General features: G+C 50.4%; 1 protein-coding gene across 4 annotated transcripts; it reads right to left on the reverse strand.

Annotated features, from left to right (window-relative positions):
* Positions 1–8379: 8379 nt before the first annotated feature.
* LOC131809276 (uncharacterized) lies at positions 8380–20228 on the reverse strand. 4 transcript variants are annotated; one of them, XR_009345102.1, is made up of 3 exons: positions 19975–20228; positions 16589–17037; positions 14624–14805 (listed from the first exon to the last, which is right to left on the reverse strand). XR_009345102.1 is itself a non-coding variant. In XM_059136181.1 (2 exons), the coding sequence occupies exon 1, from the start codon at positions 19045–19047 to the stop codon at positions 18088–18090; it is 960 nt and encodes a 319-aa protein (XP_058992164.1). In that variant the 5' UTR covers positions 19048–20161; the 3' UTR covers positions 8380–9090; positions 16589–18087. The 4 variants fall into 4 exon arrangements, 2 of the variants coding, with proteins under 2 accessions (XP_058992164.1, XP_058992163.1); XR_009345103.1 differs by having other exon boundaries at positions 16589–17235; positions 19975–20161; XM_059136181.1 differs by lacking the exon at positions 14624–14805 and adding an exon at positions 8380–9090 and having other exon boundaries at positions 16589–20161.
* Between the last annotated feature and the right edge of the window lie 364 nt (positions 20229–20592).

Genomic DNA, 20592 nt, shown 5'->3' on the forward strand with positions numbered 1-20592 from the left:
AGTCCTACAAGGAAGGAGGTTGGCAGAGGCGAGGGTGGGGACACGTGGTACCCACATTCCTCCGGCAAGTGAGGGCCTAGAGACCAAAGCCTCCCCCCGCCTCCTATGTCCTTGTTAAGCTTCTCCCAAGGAGACGGTTCGCTGGTCCCCGGCCTCTGCGAGGGTCCTCCCCGTCCGCCAGAGTCAGCCCCACCCCTCTTGCGGCTGCTTCCTCAGCTTGGCCAGTACCAGATGAATCTCACAGCACCCCTGGACTCCGGGGAATTGTCCCCCAGATACATGTGAGAAGCGATGGGCTCTGGGACCACCCCAGGAAGCCAGAGGCTTAGACAGCCTTCGGCCTGTTCCCAACTCATCTCCTCCCAGTGCCTGAAAACTGGGGATAGAAACATCCACCCCAACCGCCCCATCCCCCAAAGCATCTGGAAGCACAAAGTTAAGTTGGCTTTAGGGAAAATGAAAAGTTTTATTCAGATGCAGGAGATGTGGGTATGAGTTGTGTTTTGTGTTTTGCCCTCTGACGCTGTAGTTGTGGTTACCCATCCGTTCGTCTCTCCCTACCCGCTGCTCCCTGCCCCCCTCCACCCCCGCATCCATCCACCCATCTACCCATTCACTCAGCAGAAATCTGAGGGCCTAGTGTGTGCCCGGCACTGTTCTAGACACAGGTAACACGCGCTGGAAACCCAGGCTCATGGAGCTCCCCTTCCAGTGGGGATAAGAGGCAGCATAAACAAGCACATGCCTATGTAACAAAGTATGTTCTGTGAGGAAAGATAGAGCAGAGCCAGAGGGTAGTGGATAAAGAAAGCAAGGCAATTTTAGGCAGAAGGACCAGCGGCAGCCAGTATGCAGGGGAGCAGGGGGGCAGAGACCTCAAGGCAGAGATTGAGACGCCATGTGGTGGCTGGGTCAGAGTCCCAGGCGTAACAAAGCACAAGTTCAATGCCAGGGATGGAGACTGTTTAAAAAAAAAAAAAAAAAAAAAAGTTCAGGGGGCCGCATGTGGGCAAGCAGAGGGAGTGAGGGGAGGTGCCCAGAGAGGAGGCAGGGGTGGGCTGGGGGGTGGGGTGGTGATTTGTCAGGCTTCATGGTAAGGTAGGGCTTTGACTTTGTTGTGAGCTGGAGGGGAGGCCCTGGAGGGTTTGCACAGGTCTGTGCGGCGGGAATGCAGGACAATCCTCGGAGGCTCCTGCCACTCTGGGGAAGGGATGGGCGGTCAGGTGGTGAGTGGTGAGAAGTGGTCAGTTCAGGGCAGGGTGGACAGGTTGAGTTAAGAGGATCTGTTGAGGGACCACCAGGTACCTGGGGCAGGGAGAGGAGTCAAGCATGACCCCAGCGCTTTTGGCCCCAGCGGCCAGGGATGCTGTGGAGGAGAAGCAGACCAGGAGGCGTGAAAATGGAGAGCTCGGCTTTGACCCATCAGGCTGGAGTGGTCCATTCCTCCTCCAAATGGAGTCAACACACAAGCCCTGCGTTCAGGGCCAGGGCTCAGCACGGGGGATACGAACATGGCAGCATCGGCACCTTGAGGACTTTACATCCTGGGACCTCCCGGGCCAACCAGGGAGCGAGCGTGGCGGGAGAAGACACGAGGCACAGAGAACAAGGGAAGAAGCATTTCCAAGAGGCAATGCCCGAGTGTCAAATACCACCCAGAGGGGGTGAGGTGAGGGCCAAGGGTGGGATTGGGATGGGGAGGTCACTGGTGATCACCAGAGGCTTGGTGCACGGGAAGGGGGAGGTTGGTGGAAGTGGGGTCCAGAGAGGGAGGGTGCGGCCCGGACTCCAGGGAGCTGCATCTGACTCAGCAGTGGCAGGAAATGGGAAAGTAGCTGGAAGAAGAGCCGGCCAGGCCGGGTCAGGAGGTTTATTTTAAGACAAGAACTATTACAGCTTGTTCGGAGTCTCCTGGGGATGTCCGCTAGCTAGCAGGGAAGCTAATTAAGATGCGGAGGAGAGGGGCGCCTGGGTGGCTCAGTGGGTTAGGCCGCTGCCTTCGGCTCAGGTCATGATCTCGGGGTCCTGGGATCGAGTCTCACGTCGGGCTCTCGGCTCAGCGGGGACCCTGCTTCCTTCTCTCTCTCTCTGCCTGCCTCTCAGTGTACTTGTGGTTTCTCTCTGTCAAATAAATAAATAAAATCTTTAAAAAAAAAAAAAAAAGATGCGGAGGAGAGAAGACCGTTTCAAGAGCCAAACCTCGAACCTTGAACCTCCAACCTCGGGTGGGTGGAAGCTCAGACAGCGTACCCTGGGGGACTGAGGGAGGCCGGGCAGGTCCTTGGGAGAAAGTGGAGCTCTCTTCTGGTGGGTTCTCTTTTCTCAGTGAAAAAAGAAATAAGGTCAGTCCTGCAAGGATGGGGGCCTTGGTGTTTTGAGGAGAGGGGCAGAGATGGGGAAGTCAGAAGAGCGGGAGGGTGAGTGGGCCAGTGAAATGGGGTCCGATCGCCAGCACGGGGGCCCACCCAAGGTTTGCGGGAGTCACTCTAGAGCGAGGCCGATGTGTGGCGTGTCTGGTCTTCAGCCACGTCCAGCTGCGTGGACTCAGATGAGCTGGCGAGTGAGGAGCTCGTGGGGGTCTCTGCAGGTCCAGGCTCCAGCAGGCTCCCCCAAAGCTCCTGCAGTCCTCAAAGCCCTTTCGTGACCCCACATACTGTCCTTCCACAGCCATATGTGCTGTGAGACTCAGAATGACTCCGTGAGCTCACAATGACGCCCACTTTAGAGAAGCGGACAAATCAGGGGCACCAGGAAAGAGCGACAGAGCTGGTATTGGGATCCACACACTGGGTCGGTGTTCTCCCTTCGGGGCGGCAAGGGGTGCGCATGCTATGTTTAAGGAAGTTTAAGAAAGTCTTGCATCCCAAAGGGTGAAAATAAGCAAGGTTGACAGGTGGTGGTGGGGGGGGGGGGGTGTTAAACCTCAGGTGTTCCACGCTCTGTCTCCCAGGTGTTGTCCTGTTCAACTGTAGTGACTTGCTGCCCCCCACTGGTCACTGGCAGCATTGCACATAGACTAAGCCTTGCCTGGTATATGCTTAGCCCACTAGGGATTCACTGTCTGGGTCCACCAACACCTTGTTGAAAGGATCAGGTAGGAGTTCTCACCCCCAAACCTCCCCACCGCTCCTCCTGAGAAAACGGAAGTCAAGAGAGGTGACTTTAAAATTCCATCTGCACATGCGTACTCTATCCGCTCAGGTGCTCCTTCATTAAGTTCATGGAAGACGGTGTTTAGGCACTGGGAGTCAGCAGGAGATAAGGCAGGAGAAAACATTGCTCTCATAGAACTGTCATCTGCCGCCGGGGTGGAGGGAGGCAGATACTAAACAATAAACAAACAAAGGAGAAGCTGTGATGGGTGCTGTGAAGAACTTAATAGAAAGAGTGGCTGGAGAGGTTGGACAGGACATGATATTTGAGGAGAGACCTGATGGCTGGGAGTGTCCGTAGAGATCCTGAAGGAAGAGGGGAACAGCACACAAGGGCCCCAAATCTCTGTGATATTTGGGCAGCTTTCAGATCCAGTAGAGCCCCACGTCGCCCAGCCAGCCCCTGAGAGGTGCAGCAGTCAGAGCCGAACGTTGGCAGGAGGGTCATGCCATTGACCTGCTCTCTGTGAGTCCACAGCCCCTCGCAGCACCCCCTTACACAGCTGACCACTCCGTCCCTGGAGCTCCTCCTCTCTTGGCTTATGTCCCTCCAGGGGCAGGAAAAGCTAGGATTATTCTCCTGTGACAATCAAAGCTTACTTACCCTTCAACAACAAGAGCTTTCTGATTCGAAGGAACTCACTGACCTGTCCAAAGCTAGAGCAGGAAATACTGGCGTGTGGAAACAAAGGTCAAAACAGACATTTCTGGGAACCGGGACAGGAGCATGCAGGAGAGAGACAGTGGAAGTGTATTCAGGCTTGTTTGTAGCAGCTGCTGAGTGATAAGTGTATTTGTGACCCTGTCTGCAGCTAATAGTGAGCCACTCTTGCAAATGTGTTAAGTGGCTAAGTTTTTTTTTTAAGTAGCTAAGTTTTTTTTTTTTTTTTTTTAAGTGGCTAAGTTTTTAAACGTGTTTAAAATGGATATTTACAGACACTGAGTGGTTCAGTCAGTTAAGCGTCTGCCTTGGGCTCAGATCACGATCTCAGGGTCCTGAGATCGAGTCCCACATCGGGCTCTCTGTTCAGCGGGGAGTCTGCTTCTCCCTCTCACTCTCCCTCTCGGCTCACTCCCTCTCTCAAATAAATAAATAAATAAATAAATTTAATTTAAAAAATAAAATGAATATTTACAAGTTTGTATACATAGTATGAGCATGCCTTCTTCTGATCCTATGAGTGGTGTTCTAAGGAATAATAAATTTTTGGAAGCAAAATAGGTCCCTAAAGTGGTAATTTTAACATGCTACTGGAACACTAACCCAGTTGTGTTAGCTGACATTCTCCAGAAGTTTGAATATTTCTTACAGGTTATAGTTCTTTGTCAAGCAAAATATTCCATCATTAAAAGATGGTAATTAAAAATAAAGGTAAGTTGTATGAAATAATGCATTCCCTAATACCCAACTTGAAGCTGTATGTTAGGACACAGACTGAATTCAACCAGCATCAGTGCAAAATGAAATAAACCTCTCTGCTTCTGAAATATTTATCATAAAATCAAAGCCCAAGGGCAACTAATATTTTACATGTTCTAAATTTTCATTTATACTTTTAAAGAGTAAATACTCATGATAGTATCATTCCACTTTTTAAACAACTTTTATTTGGTATTTTCTCTGTGCTAACATTACCCTTTTTAAGGTGTTTTATTGTCAAATGTCTGTATAGGGTGGAGATTGTTTTTGCGTGTTATTGAAATATAACGTCTTGTCTTACTATGTTGGTTCATTATAATAATAAACGCATAGTTTAAACTGTTTAAACACATTGTTTTTAACAAAAAAAACTCTGAAATGTTTGGTATAACCCTCTTACAGAAAAATGTTCACTGATTATTATTATGGTCAATCATTATTTTTCAAAACACATAAAGTGTTGGGGGAAATACGGCATAATGGATGATTTAAGGAATTTCTGAAATTTTCCTGGGATTCTGGTATCTCATACTCAAATCCGAAAGATTCTTGTCTGTTGAGAATTTGGGAAGGCTTTTTGAAGTTCTAACATCTCTTGTCTCTGCACGCCATCCCATCCCAAGGCCACTGCTCCAATGGCCAGACCTGTGTCATCTCTCTGCCCTTGTGGGTCAGCCCCAGGCTCCTCTTACTCACCCTCTCCAGTCCCCAGAAGGATCTTTCTAAAGTGAAAAAGGCCTGTCATTACTTTTTAAAATCCATCCCTGACTCCCCAGCACCTTCACCAGTGTTTCCTAAAATGCATCCAGGAATGACCATAGAAAGACATCTGGGGGGCGCCTGGGGGGCTCAGTGCGTTAAAGTCTCTGCCTTCTGCTCAGGTCATGATCCAGAGTCCTGGGATCGAGTGCCGCATCGGGTTCTCTGCTCAGCGGGGAGCCTGCTTCCCTTCCTCTCTCTCTGCCTGCCTCTCTGCCTACTTGTGATCTCTGTCAAATAAATAAATAAATAAAATCTTAAAAAAAAAAGACATCTGGGAGTTTCTTAAATGTGATGGTTTGGGGAGCCTCAAATTCAGACACACTGAATTAGAATTTCTGGGAGTTGAAGTCTCGGGATCTCTGCACATTTAACACATCAATTTCAACTCTATTGCAGCCCTCTGCTCCTTGTGCTGTTATTGTACATTTCACTTCTACGTATGTTATTAACCTGATAGGACAATTCCATTATTGTTTTACAGCCAATTATTTTAGATTTACCCACAGTTTTTTCCAGTGCCCTTTATTACTCCTGAAGATCTGTGCTTTCATCTGAGATCATTGCACCCCAGTCTGAAGAATTTCCTTGAATATTTCTTGTAGTACAGACCTGCCAATAATGCATTTTCCAGCCTTTTCTGTGTACAAAAATGTCCTCATTTCATCTTAATTCTTCAAGGATTTTCCCTTACTCCTGATATAGAATTCTAGATTAGCAGATATTTTTTCCCTCCTGAACTTTAAAAATGTCATGACATTATCTTCTGAATTCATAGTTTCTGTTGAAATGTACCTCAATCCTATTTTTGTGCCCTCTTTTACTTAGTTTTTAAGATTTTCTCTTTGCCTCCGTTTTCAGCTCTTAACAATGATACGTCTAAGTGTGGTTTTCTTTGTCTTTATCCTGCTCAGGTTTCACTAGGTTTCTTGAATTTGTGGGTTGATATCTTTCAACATTTTTGGAAAATTATAAGTTACATCTCTTCAAATATTGCTTCTGTCCCAGTTCTCTTTTCTCCCCTTCTAAGATTCCAGTCACACAAATGGTAGACCTTCTATGTCCTGTGTATCTCTCATACTTTGTTCCTGCTTTTTTGTCCCCTTGTGTTTTGGCATGGGTATTTTCTGTTGAACTGTCTTCAAGTTTGTGAATCTCACATTTTGTCTTGCTGTACTCTGTCTTCTGTTAAGCATATCCAGTAAGCTCTTAATTTCAGGGGTTCTATTTCTCAGTTTTAGAATATTTAATTATTTTTAAAGATAGCTTCCACTTCTTTATTGACAATCTCTATTTTTTATCCACTTTGTCAATCTTTCATGTTCTTTAACATATGATCAATATTTTAAAGTTCTTGTCTATTAACTCCAATATGGGGATCATTGTGGTTCAGATGCTGTTGTCTATTTTTTCTCTTCATTACCAGTCATGCTTTCCCGCCTGTTTGTATGTCTAGTAATCGCCAATAAATGACATTGTTCAAATTGTAAATTATCCTGATATGATGAATGTGTAGTGACATCTTATTGTAGTCTTAATTTGCATTACTAGTGAGGTTGAGCACTTTTGCATATGTTTACTGGTCATTTAGTTTCCCTTGTTTGTAAAGTGCCTTTGCCACCATCATTTGATGAGGTTGTATTTTTCATATTGATTTGTAGGTGTATATATAATTCGACATATATTCCTGATGACTTGATTCATTTATCATTATATACCTGTCCTCTCTACTCCTGACAGTTCTTCTCTTTAACTTACTTTGTCTGATATTAATATATATGTGTATTTCATTAATAGACCTAACCCAGAAGATACTTTGCTTCCTTTAACTAATTTGGAAATTACACTGTTTTTATTGTTTTACTGGTTATCTTAGAGGTTATAAGCTATACAGTTCACCCATTCAAGTCTAAAGTTAATCAACACATTTACTCCAAGACAAAGTAATATAATTACACTTTTAAAAATATAATTACACTTACCCACCTCCTGACTTATCATTTTTGTCATGTATTTTAATTATTTTTAAAAAAGATTTTTATTTATTTGAGAGAGAGAGAGAACACGCCATGAGTAGGGGGAGGACAGAGGGAGAGAGAGAGAGGCAGACTCCCACTGCAAGGAACCAAACGCTGGGCTCCATTCCAGGACTCTGGGATCATGACCTGAGTGAAAGGTGGACGCTTAACAGACTGAGCCACCCAGGTGCCCCTCAAGTATTTTAATTCCATAAGGTTTTCTGTTTTAAACACCACTAGACATTATCATTGTTTTATATAAACATGGTTCATTTAGATCTGCTACAGATTTACCCTTTCATTACTCTTCATTCTTTCTTGCATGCTTCATTTCTTTCTTGCAAGCCAAAGCCTGCTGGTGGCATAATTTTTCAGTTTCTCTTTGTCTGAAAATGTCTTGATTTCATCTTCATTCATAACATGATTTTCCTTAGGTATGGAATCCTAGACTGGTTGCTGTTTTCTTTTCATAGATTGAAGATGGTCCTCCTGCTGTCTTCTCTCTTCCACTATTGATCTCAAGAAGTTAGCTCTCAGTCTACCTTGATCCTTTGAAGACAGTCTCTCTCTCTTTTTTTTTTTTTTTTCTTGGCAGCTTATTAGATTTTATCTTTATCTTTGGCATCCTGCTACTTTACCATAATATGTGGGGTGTAAAAATGTTTTTGAATTAATAGATTTTTTTAAAGAGCAGTTTTAGGTTCATAGCAAAATTAAATGAAAGACACAGAGATTTCCTACGCGTCGCTTCCTTCTGCCACCACACACAGCCTCCTCTGCCATTAACATCCCTCTTGGGTGTAGTGCATTTGTAACAATGAATCAACACTGACACATCATTATCAACCGAAGTCCATTGTTTACATTAGGGTTTCCTCTGTATTATCCATGTTGTGAGTTTTGACAACTGTATAATGATGTGTATACAACATTATAGTATCATACAAAATAATTTCACTGCCCTAAAAATTCCCTGTGTTCCGCCCACACATCCTCCCCCGTCCCCACCCCCACCCCCGCCAGCCCCTGGCAACCACTGATCATTTCACTGTCTTTGCGGTTTTGTCTTTGCAGAATGTCAAAGAGTTGGAATCGTACAGTAAATAGCCTTTCTAGGTGTAATTTTTTAAGAGTTTATCCTGCTTGGTGGGACGCCTGGGTGGCTTAGTCGGTCCAGCGGCTGCCTTCAGCTCAGGTCATGATCCCAGCGTCTTGGGATGGAGTCCCACATCGGGCTCCTTGCTCGGCAGGGAGCCTGCTTCTCCCTCTGCCTCTGCTGCCATTCTGCCTGCCTGTGCTCACTCGCTCCCTTTCTCTCTCTCTCTGGCAAATAAATAAAATCTTAAAAAAAAAAAAAAAAGAATTTATCCTACTTGGGATTTCCTGGGCTTTTTGAATTTTACACCAAGTCCGGTGATCTCTACCCCCTGGCAGCACCCTTACTGAGATTTGATTTCCCCGTACATCATGAAGAGCTCAGGCCACATGGCCTCTGAGGGCCTGTTGGACTCAGACATTCTCAGACCAGGATTTCATGGGTTTTGAGACCTCTGCGATGCCACTCAACTTCCTCCCCACCTTCAGTTCCCGGATTCCCTCTGCCTCCACTGGACACCTGAGGCTAGTCATGGAGAATTCTCAGATAGGCCACCAGGGGGCAGTGGTGTGCACAGATTGCCCCGGTTCCGAGCTGAGTGACGGGCAGAGCCAAGGGCTTCTTCTTGGAGGTCTTGGCTTCTCACTGTTGGAGTAAAGGGAAAATGATTAAGTGTGGGATTCAAAGACCCGTGTCCCTTCTGCTTCATTTCATTTATCAAACTCTGGCTGATGCACGGAGATAAGTCATACCCTGTCCTTACCCTTGAGGACCTCATGGTTCACTAAATCCTTCTCTCCAGCCTGTACTTCTGGCAGATTTTCCCATTTCCCATTGCTCCTGCTGGGCGCCTCCCCCATCACCACCATTACATTTCCCCTCCTTCTGAAGGTTATACTCAGAGGCCAATTATTTCCTGGAGCATTCGAAATACCGCCCCCCCCCCCATCAGAATCCCACCCCCTCCTCCCCTGCCCTTAGCCTCCTGTATCTGGATTCTTTCATGGCCAGGTGCTTGTCTCACTCTCCAGACTGGAAGGTCTCCAGGCAGGGCTGGGTCCCCTTTAACTCTGGATCCTCTGTGTCAACCCTAGGAGGAGGAAGGGAAGTGGGAGGGGCTGGCTGGGATTTCTGGCCCAGCCGACTGAGCCCAGCTCTTAGAAAGCTCCAACATTGCCATTCCTTTCTCCACCCCAATCCCCACGCCCTTTGGGGTCCAGCTTTGTACTTGCTGCTGAGGAAATGACGAGAAAAACTGCCAGTTCCAAGAAGCGGTGGATCAAAAAGTGAAACCATAAAAGCATCAGAAGAAAACATAGGAGGGTTTTTGATTGACTTTACAGTTAGAAAGACCTCTCTAGGACTCAAAACCAGAAGCTCTACTGAAAAAGAACTATCAATGGCTTTCAAGCTTTTGAAGAAAACATCAATCTTATTCATAAGAAGATAACCACAAATTTAAAATGCACGTGGGTTCCATTTTTCACCTATCAAACTGGCAGAAAGCTGAAAGTTGGATAACATCCTTTAGGTGACACTGGAAAAGAAGGCAAGCTCATCATCGCTGGGGGAGGGGAGATCTCTCGGCACAACCCCTGTGGGGGACAAAATGGCAATATCTATAAAAATTACAAATACATCTGTGTTAGGCAGAATTCTAAGGTGACTCTCATTGGCTTTCACCTTTGTGTGATCTCTTGCTACTTGGCGGAACCTGTGGTTATAAGAAAATGGGAACTCAAAAATTATCTTTCATTATATGGCAAAGAGATTTTTGCAATTGTAAGGTCTTCTATCTATTGATTTTGAGGTAGAGATTACTTTGAGTGGGCTGGACCAGATCGGGGAGCCCTTCAAAGGCAGCGAATTTTCCCTGGCTGGTCTCAGAAGAAGTCAGAGATTTGAAGCCTGAGAAGAATTTATCATGCCATTTGTAGGGGAGCCACATGGCGAAGAATGTAGATGTCACTCGGAGCTGAGGGAGACCCCAGCTGATGGGCCCCCAAGAAACCCAGAGATCTTAGTTCTACGACCACCAGGAGCCAAACTCTCTGCAAATGACAGCAACGAGCTTGGAAACAGGTTTTCCCACAGAGCCTCCGGAAGATGAGAACTAAGCCTTGCCAACAACTTGATTTTACCCTGAGCAGAGCACACCACCACATTGGGCTGGACTTCTGACCAACAGACTGTGAGCTAATAAACAGGGGTTGTTTTAAGCTGCCCAGTTTGCTTTAATTTGTCAGGCAGCCATAGAAAACTAACACAATGCCCACAGGCCCCTAATCCATTTGGGGAGAATTATTCTGCACCTATGCCTGCATAAGAAACAAAGTATCTATGGGATTATCGCAGCATTGTTGTTACACCAAAAACAAAAACAAACCCCTAGAAACAAATGTCCATCAAGAGGGAACTGGTGAAATGAATTGTTTCAGTCTCTACAGTAGTACATGTGCAGTGTTATGAAAGAACCAGGAGACTATTTGCTGATGGAATTCTCCAAGCTGCGTGACAAGTTAAAAAAAAATGCCTTTTATGTAAAAACGGTGTTATGAATATATACTTAGTTTTAGACTTGCAGTGATTTGGAAAGGTCTGTGAGGTGTTAGTACAAAGTGGGAGCCTAACCTGGGTGGCTCAGTCGGTTAAGTGTCTGCCTTCTGCTCAGGTCATTATCCCAGGGTCCTGGAATTGAGTACCACCTTGGGCTCCCTGTAGGGAGCCTGCTTCTCCCTCTGCCTGTGTCCCTCTCTCTTTCTATCTCTCATGAGTAAATAAATAAACTCTTTTTAAAAAAGAAAAGATCTATAGTTTTCAAACAAACAAACAAAAAAGTGGGAGACTGTAGAGAGTGGGAACAAGGAATCAGAGTAGGGCAAATGAGGCTCACAGGTCACGGTGAGACTTTTTACTCCATGCTTTTTAAATATATTTTTCAACATTGAACTACATTAATGAACGAAAAAAAGTCAAAACTAATAGTTTTCAAATGAATCAATGTAGGGCAGGGTGCCTGGGTGGTTCCAGCGTCTGACTCTTGGTTTCTGCTCAGGTCCTGATCTCAGGGTTAGGAGATCAAGCCCCCATGTTGGGCTCTGCACTCAGTGGGGCGTCTGCTTGAGATTTTTCTCTCCCTCTCCTTCTGCTCCACCCAGTCCCCAAAAAATAAATAAATCTCTTTCAAGAATCTAAAATGAAGGGCGCCTGGATGGCTCAGTGGGTTAAGCTTCTGCTTTCAGCTCAGGTCATGATCCAGGGTCCTGGGATTGAGCCCCGCATTGGGATCCTGGGATTGAGCCCCACCCCGCATCAGGTTCCCTGTTCAGCAGGGAGCCTGCTTCTCCCTCTTCCTCAGCCCCTCTGCCCTGCTCATGTTCTCTCTCTCTCTCTCTCCCTCTCTCGCTGTCTCTAAAATAAATCAATAAAATTTTTAAAAATCTAAAATAAATCAATGGGGCACTGTCCTCCCAGCTTCTTTCTGGGCCTCAGGCTGCTCCCTCGCCTCGGCCCTACAAGCTGATTCAGGGAAACGTCCTCTGTGGAACTCTCGAGCTCTGGCATTTCCTCCTCATTCTCCCTTGTGCATCAGAAGAACTAGCGACCAATCAAACAGCTGTGGCTGAGCAAGTCATCTCTCTGGAACTCAGTTTTCCTGACTGTGAAATGGGGATGATAGTTCAGAACGTTGGTGGAATGTTCAATGAGATCATTCAAGTCCAGTGACCAGCCCTTAGAAGGCGCCCAGCCCAAGGCCAGTACTCATGGCATCCACGCTGGCTGGAATGTAGGAAGGACCCCTCCCTGCAGACATAGTTAATGGAGCACACGTTAGATGGAGAAGAAATGATAACGCCCTTCACTTCCCACCTGCGTACTGTGTGGTTATGGCCGGATTTCCTCCCCTTTGCTATGACAGGCCTCAGGATCCGGAGCCAGAGATCTGATTTCTGCAGTCACAGATGAGAGGAATGTATTGGATGGCTCTCTCTTTGTAGGAGCAGAGAGCCCTCCGTGACCACGGAGCGAGCCCTCTCCTTCTCATTTCAGAAATGAGTTAGTGAGGCTCCAGATGGGACTGGCAACTCGTTCAAGGTCACAGAGCATGTCAGAGGCAGAGCCAGGCCCTGTCCTGAGGGCCCCTGACTCCCACCCAGGCCCTTGACCACCACGCCTCTCCCTGCCCGAGCCCATTTGTGACCCAGCAGCCATGTGGCGACATGAGGGGCACTCTCCCTGGGCCTCTCCTTGTCTTCTCTGTTTCCGTTAATGTCGCTGAAGGGCTGCTGCCCCTCCAGCCGTGAGTTTAGAGCACCCAGCTCCCCAGGTGCCTCTCCCCACCCTCAACCCCTCATCCTCCCCCACCAGCAGGAGGCACAGGGTGACAAGCATGGATTACTGGTGCTGCCTAGGGGTTTGCGGGGAGCTCCTGGGGGACTAGGGATCCCCCCATGTGTTGGGACACCTGCGGGAGCACCGACATAACCATTAACTTTTGGTGTGTCAGCTGAAATTCCCAAGCTCCCAAGGGTCTCCCTCACCTCATCCTGCTTGCTCACTGAGCTGTCGGCCTTAAGGACTTGCTTACCCTCCCTGCACCAGAGCCGGGGGGGGGGGGTGTCTCGGATTCTGGCAAACTTCCAGATCCCCAGGAGCTTCTGCTACACTTCTTGTCCCTGAGTTCCAGGAGATCCCCCAAGATCCTGGAGCAACATATCCATCTCTTGTCTAATTAGCGTGAGATAGGTTCGTGATAGTTGAGCCCTGACCTGACCTAAGAAAGGTGTTCCTTTGAGGAGATGTTGACTGTGTTTCTGACCGGAGACCATGTCATGGTCCATCTCAGGCGTGGAATCCCTTCCACAGCCCTCTGCCTGGATGTCACTTTCTCCTGGAGCCACGTGGGGCCGTTGGTTTCTGTCCAAGTTGACACACACAGATAGCAGAGACCCGCTGGGTGAGTGAGCACGTGCGTGCGGGATCCAGACCTGTTCTAGCCCCGAGGGATTAGTGTGACCTGGTACCGGTCCGCCCAAAAGGTTTAAGCAGGTTTACAATAGCGCCACCTAGTTTTAACCGATTTGACTCACTTTATGTCGGTTTCAGTGCATCAGTGTCTCCTCAGCTATCCTGAACTCCTTTATGGCTGTTTGGGTTCCAGTTCGTTTAATAAGATCAACCCCTGATCTTGTGCGGGTGACATTCCAGCATTGTGGACTCCAAGTGCTTTCCATATATGAAGTCATAGAATCCTCACTTCTGCCCCATAGGTAGAGACTGTGTCCTCATTTTAAACCGGGGGAAACCGAGGCACAGAGAGCTTAAGGCACCGGCCTCAGGTTTCAGGGTTCCGGAGAGACAGAGGCAGGGTTTGAACCTCTTGTTTCTGGCTCCTGAGTCTGGGCTCTGAAGCTCGGTGTCGGGCTCTCGGGCCGGGCCGCCGATGAGGGTCTGAACCACTTCAAGGGGAGTTGACTTGATCTGAGCCAGTCTGGGCTATTTCTGCCAAGATAAGCTGCTTTGTTCTGGTTCGATCTGCATCCAGCCCTGAATCTGGCACATTCCAGGGGACTCACAGATCTCAGACCCCGCAGATCCTTGAAATGGGAGGCACCCGTATTTGTTTCCTAGGACTGCTGCACCAGCTTCGGAAATGAGAAAAACTGATTTTCTGACCATTCTGGAGGTTTCCACAAGTGCTTTCTCCCTCTAGAGGCTATCGGGGAGAAAATGCTTCTGGCCTCCTCCAGCTTCTGGAGGTCCCAGGGGTTCCTTGGTCAGATCACCCCGATCGCTGCACCTGCGCTCACGTGGCCTCCCTCCTCTTCTGTGACCCTCTGTGTTTTTTGTAGGGACTCTCACCAGGGGATTCAGGGCCCACCCCGATATCAAGGATGATCTCATTTCAAGATAATCGCTTCTACAAGGACTCTTCTTCCAAATAAAGTAACATTTGTCGGTCCCAGGGATTAGGACACAAACATATCGTTCTTGGGGCCTCATTCAGCCCATCAAGACCAGTAAGGTCATATCACAGTATTTCCCCTTAGGGACCCAGCTCTTAACAGTGACTCTTCCTACGGGATTGGAATTCACCCCTCTGTTGGGCTTTTATCATTTTCTGCTGGGGGATGGAAAGGCCAAGTCTAAAATGTGCTGGCAACCATGGGAGAGCCTCTTGTACTTTTCAAGACCCTTTTATTAACATTCCCGGGTGAGAAGATCAGGACTTCCCGGAAACATCAAGTGAATTGCGGACGTGTTTCTGTAAACAGGCATTCCAAGCTTGGACCAGCCTTCAGAGATGTTCACTGATGATCTCACCAAGCTTCCTATGCGCCCCAGGGGGAGTCTTCTTTACTGAAAGGGATGCAGAATTGAAGGAGGAGAGATAATTAACATGGTGGGGGGGGGGGGCAACTGCTAACCCTGAATATCCCAGTACTCCTGGCCCGGTGTTTGCAGGAAGCTAGCCCTGTAGATGTGGGTGAAGACGGCAAATGGTGCCACTGCTCAGCGCCCAGACTTTGCAAGGAAGCAGCACCCAGAGACCTTTTATACCCAACTGGCCCCAACACCAGTGATGCAGAAATATCACACAAAAGGGAGAGCTGCGTTTCTCTGTTCGGCATTTTCCCACTTGCCCTGACCCCTGAAATCCACAAACACTACCAGATAGGAAAGTCAACTTAGCCCTTGCACAAATTTGGCCTGGGCAGAGGCGTGTGCGCAGGCTTGGGCTGGAGGTCCTGTTCAGCCCCCAGCACCTGCGTGGGGGAACCAGAAAGTCTTTCTGAGTCTTGGCTTTCCCAACTGTCAGTTGAGATCTTTGGATTACTTGGGGGAAGGACTTGTGCTGGGCACCTGCTACGTATGACAGAGAACAGACTGGCAAGCCAGGGACATCACAAGTTCATGGGCAGTAACTCTGAATAGTCACTCTGTACAGCTGAAAATCCCACTCTGTTTCTCCGGTGGCCTTGGTCGTGACCGTGATTTCACACCTAACCCGTGGTCCTCACCCAGTCCTCTGTGCCTCTCTCGCTGTGGCAGTGACCTGCTCCCACTCCACTGGAAAAACGGAAACCATCAGAGGAGCTTCCCTGGTCTTTGTACAGCAAAATCTACAAACCCATCTCCCCTTCTGTTCGGCCTCTAGAGTCATTGTCTGTCCCTGCTCTTTTCAAAGCCAGCTCTGTCCTTTGCACTCTGGGTCCCCCTGCCGACCCCCTGACTTTATCAGGGACTTTGCTCTGGGGTAGTGCCTTTGCTCTGTATCACCAGGTCCTTCCCTCCTAGCAGTCAGTGCCATCAGCGCAGACTCGGTTTGTATCCTCCAAAGTTGGATGGAACCCTCCCGTGGCCCTCGCATTTCCTTCCAGCCAACACTCCAGTTCTCCGCTTCCCTTTGCATTAAAACTTTCTGAAAAGTTGCCTATGATTGTTCTCTCCAATTCACTGGCTCCCATGTGCCATTCCAATCCAGCTTCCAGCCTCCTCCTCCACTACGACTGTTCTCAGCAAGGTCGCCCAAAGTCCCTGTTGCCGAACCTAGTGGACATTTCTCTGTGCTCAGCTCATTCGACAGTTGGGTAGCATTGCACATGGGTCACCTCTCCCCTGCCCCCTGTCTTGAAACACTCTCTCCTCCTGGCTGCCTGATCTCTCCTACCTGGCTTTCCGCCTCCCGCCCTGGCCACACCTGCTCAGTCCACTGTACCATTCCTCCTCTCTGGCTGGCTTCTAATATGGGAGCGTCCCCAGGCTCCTTCCCTTCCCTCTCATCCAGTCAGAGCTGGAAACAGTATAAGTCACGGGGTAGCCTATAGGTCCAAATGCTGAGGCTGCTCAGACTTGGGGGGAGGGGAGCAGCCTCCGACTCTCAACATAGGAGCAGACATTTGTGGCCATCCTCAACCCCCATCCCTGACCCGGCTAGAAGCCCAGAAGCCCCGCTCCATTCCTCCTGTCTCCCACCCCTCCCATCTGCTGCTGCTTCACTAAGTCCCATCAACACCGCCTTGCCCCGCCAGAATAGGTCTCAAACAGGTCCACTTCTCTGGTCTCCACGGCCACCAGCCTCGTTCAAGCCCCAGCACCTCTCGCCTGGTCCCACCATTGCCTCCTGCCCAGTCTCTCTCACCACTTCTGCCTCGCCGTCCACTCTTCTCACCCGAGGGGCCCGAGGGGTTTCTTGCTCGCATCATCACGTTACTTCACTCCCACAGCAACCCTCTCCGGTGATCAGAAGACAATGCAGGCTCCTCGCTCCAGCCAGGCTCGCTGGGCTTCCTCTTGTGTCCCCGACAGACCCACCTGGGCCAGGCTTCAGAGCTCTCGCTCACACTCCTGGGCTTCCTGGGACACCCATCCCCACCCCGGGGCTCCTTCCAGTCTTCAGGTTTCAGGTCACCTGTCGTCTCCTCCACCACGTGACTCCGGAGTCCTATGCCGGGTATGTATGCAGGAAGCACTTCACTCCGGAATGACTTAGGCAGACGCTGGTTCACTTGTTTGTGTCCATCTTCCCATCAGACAGAAGACCTCACCACAGAAGGGCGCATGTCTGTTGGGCTCCATGTTGAGCACCTGCTACAGAGTAAATGACCAAGAAACACCACTGAGGGCGCCTGGGTGGCTCAGTTGGTTAAGCGTCTGCCTTCGGCTCAGGTCATGATCCCAGGGTCCTGGGATCGATCCCTGCTTTGGGCTCCCTGCTCAGCAGGAAGCCTGCTTCTCCCTCTCCAGCTCCCCCATGCTTGTGTTCCCAATTTCTCTCTGTGTCTCTCTCTGCCAAATAAACAAATAAATAATCTTGAAAGAAACAAAGGAAGGAAGGAAGGAAGGAAGGAAGGAAGGAAGGAAGAAAGAAAGAAAGACAGACCACTGGGTGAAGGAGAAAATCCTCCTGGAAGGCAGGCCACGGCATGGTACCACACACTTCCACGTGGCCCGGAATCTTCTCCGCCAGCGCTCCAGCATGCTCCGGCAGCACAGCCTTCTGCCTGGCACACAGCCCTGAGGGCGGTGCTTTCTGTCACACAGTCCAAGGGGCCCCAGGAAGGCCAGCGTATCACGACATGGCCTGCCACGCACGGCACGAGGCCTCGCTTGGATTGCCCGGGCCTCACCGCTCTCGGCTCTGGACACGTCCGGCTGACCGCATCGGGCCACAAGGGACCCTTGGCCTTAGCTGGAGTGTTACTTGGGACCCAAGCCACTGAGCCCTAGGGCCCGTGTGGTGGGCCTTTGGCTGCAGACCTGGGTTCAGCGGAGCACAATCGGCCTTTGTCTTCCCAGAAGGCCCTGCTCAGCCTCCCGAGGAGAATGGCCCATTCTGTGACCCCCGGAGCAGCTGTGTGGCGGCCGTGGTGGTGGGGGTGCGGGGTAAGCCCTGGACTGGGGAGAGGAGAGGAGGCCTGGCCTCTGCTCTGCTGTGTGACCTTGGGCATGTCACTGTCTTTTTTAGTTTCCGTCTCCCTTTGTAGAAAGAGAAAAGCATGGAAGGGCCTGCCGGGAGCATCTGGGTACAGATGGGAAACCAAGGCCCAGAGAGGGGGAGCGTCTGCCCAGGATCACAAGCGAGGGAGGACAGAGTTGCTACCAAGCCCAGGCCACCTGCCTCCCAGACAGCAAAAGGGCTCAGAGGGTCCTGCTATGACTCCTCACCCGTTGCTCTGCCAGCAACCCCCCACCCAGGCCCTTGCAGAAGAATAAGACAGAGAATGAGGCTGCAGGAAAGAGGGGGGCCATGGAAAAGGAAAGTGGGGCTATTGCCCCCACCCTGCCCTGCCCTTTCCTCTCCTCTTTGGCCAAGGAACCCAGTGAGTCATGAGATTCCACTGGGGTGGGCTTAGCGCCAGAATCAGTGATGACAAGGGACACCCGCCACCTCCCCCCTGCCCGCGCCAGCCATGCCCTTGGCTCTGCAGTCTTCCTTTGCTCTGTGTTCTGCCTCCTGTGCACAGAGAGGCAGGAATGGGCAGAGAACCCAAACCCCAACAGACACAAACAGACACCTACACAGCTACACAGACAGCGAGACAGACACCTAGCAGAGAGGTGGGCACAGACAATGACAGTCACACAGCTATACATACAGACACAGAAGCCACCAAGGACACAGATACTGGCAAAGAATAACCAGACGCATGACCGATACAGAGACAACGTCCAGACAGACACACACAAAACAGAGAGACATAGGCAGACACGCTCAAGCAGAAACACCCCACAAACACAACTCAGACACACGCACACACGAAAACACACACACAACAAAGACCTGCACGGGTGGTCCACAGAGAGTGATTTGGGACAAAGGATGACCCAGAGGTCCAGGGCCACACACCAGCCCCCAGCCCCCAGCTGAAACTGACCCACAGAAGTGGGTGCTCTGAGTATGGGCTCTTCTGAAAGCACCTTCCTTCTCCTGCCCCGAGGATATGTCATCAACCCTAACAGAGGCACCCGCTTTGCAGCTGGATGAATGGAAGTTAGACACAACCAGGGACTTCCCAACTTGGAGTATGTCGAGACCTGCAGCAGGTGACTAAGAGTGGTTAGACGGGGAGTCAGTGGTGGCAGGGAGGCAGCCCACATTCTGATAGGTGATCGGCAAGTCTGTTCTGAGCGTCAGATTCCCACTAGGCTTGTTCCCCCCAGGTCCCTGCAGGGAGCCGATGGGCCAGCTCCTGGGGTGTCCCCGCTAGATAGGGGTTGGCCCCTATCACCATGCCCTGCAGCAGGGTGACTTTCTGCCCAGTGCCCCCTGGCAGGGGGTAACCCAGTCACAGATGCCCGTTGTCCTGGTCTCCTCTCCACCCCCAGGGGCTGGCCAGCTGAGGACATCCCTAGACTGAGGGAGGGGTGTGGGGTGGTCAGAGAGAGGGCAAAGGGAATCCCATGACTGATGCTTCGTGGGGTGGATGTGAGGCTCGGGCCTGGGGACAGGGGAGTCTGGCCAGGTGCCTCTTTCATCCTCCCTGCTGTTAGAGTCCCAACCTGCTAGAAGAGGAGGTTGCGCAACGAAGAGGTAAAAGGTGATGGCGGGGCTGGCGGGACAGAAGCCCCATTGTTTGGGCTGGGCAAAGGAAGGGTTTATGCCCAGGGCAGGAAGAGGGGGGCTCCGTGGGGGGGGCACCAGCTGCCAGGGCTCTTGCCCTCGGGCCCTGGAGGGGGACAGGTGCCAAGCAGGACACCCTCGGGGTTGATAGAGGGGACAGCGCTTGACAAGGTGCCTGGACAGCCTGGGCAGAGCAGACCTAAAGAAGAGTTATGGGGCAGGGAAATGGCCCCCCACACCACACCCACCCCACCCACCCCATTTCCTCCGACGATGAGCCACCAAGGCCTCCGCAGGGTCCTCAACCATCCTCCAGATTCCAGTCATTCCTGGGAATGGAGGCGGCTTGGGGCGGCCCCAAGCCTAGGGGGGTACTGTGACGGGGGGATGGGGGCGTGCATGACAGTTTTTATTACCCAGGGGTTGGAGAGGTTCTTAGAGATTTTTGCTGCCCACGCGCTCACCATCGGTTCCCAAGCTTAGCTCCAAAACTGCGAGCTCTGCCACCTCCAATCTCCCCTTCTCCGCTGGAACCTCTCAGCCCTGCAGGGAAGCCCACTGGGAAGTCCTTACCCGAGTCGGAGCACAACCTTTTCAGCTTCAGTTGGAGTTCCGGAGCCACCTAAGCCAACGGCTGTCAAGAGAGAACGACCAGGGCGAGGACAGTCACGTGCTCACAGTTCCCCTCCCTCGTCCCAGCTCCGGAGTGACGGGGCTGCTCCAGGTGTGAGCCTGCGGGTCCCCTCCCCCTGCGGCCCGGGCCAGCCCGGCGGGGCGGCGCTGCGGGCAGGGGCAGGGCGGTACAAAAGGCGGTCCCGCCCCGCACTCCTCCCTTGACTTTTCGAGTGTCCCGTGGTGGCAGGAACCTGGAGGTGGAGGCGCGTGGGGAAGCCTGAGCAAAGCCGTCACCAGGTAGGGATGCTCCCTCGCGTGGAGGGGAGGTATTCAGAAGGAAGGACCAGAGAGGAGGGGGCAGGCGGAGGGAGCAGGGAGGGCTGACAGAGAGGGAGAACGGAGGGGGCAGAGGGACACGGAGGAACACAAGCCAGGGGGACCCGTGTCAGAAATGGAGGCTGACAGAG

The sequence above is a fragment of the Mustela lutreola genome, chromosome 10, assembly GCF_030435805.1.
Source record: "Mustela lutreola isolate mMusLut2 chromosome 10, mMusLut2.pri, whole genome shotgun sequence".
NCBI classification, from domain to species: Eukaryota; Metazoa; Chordata; class Mammalia; order Carnivora; family Mustelidae; genus Mustela; species Mustela lutreola.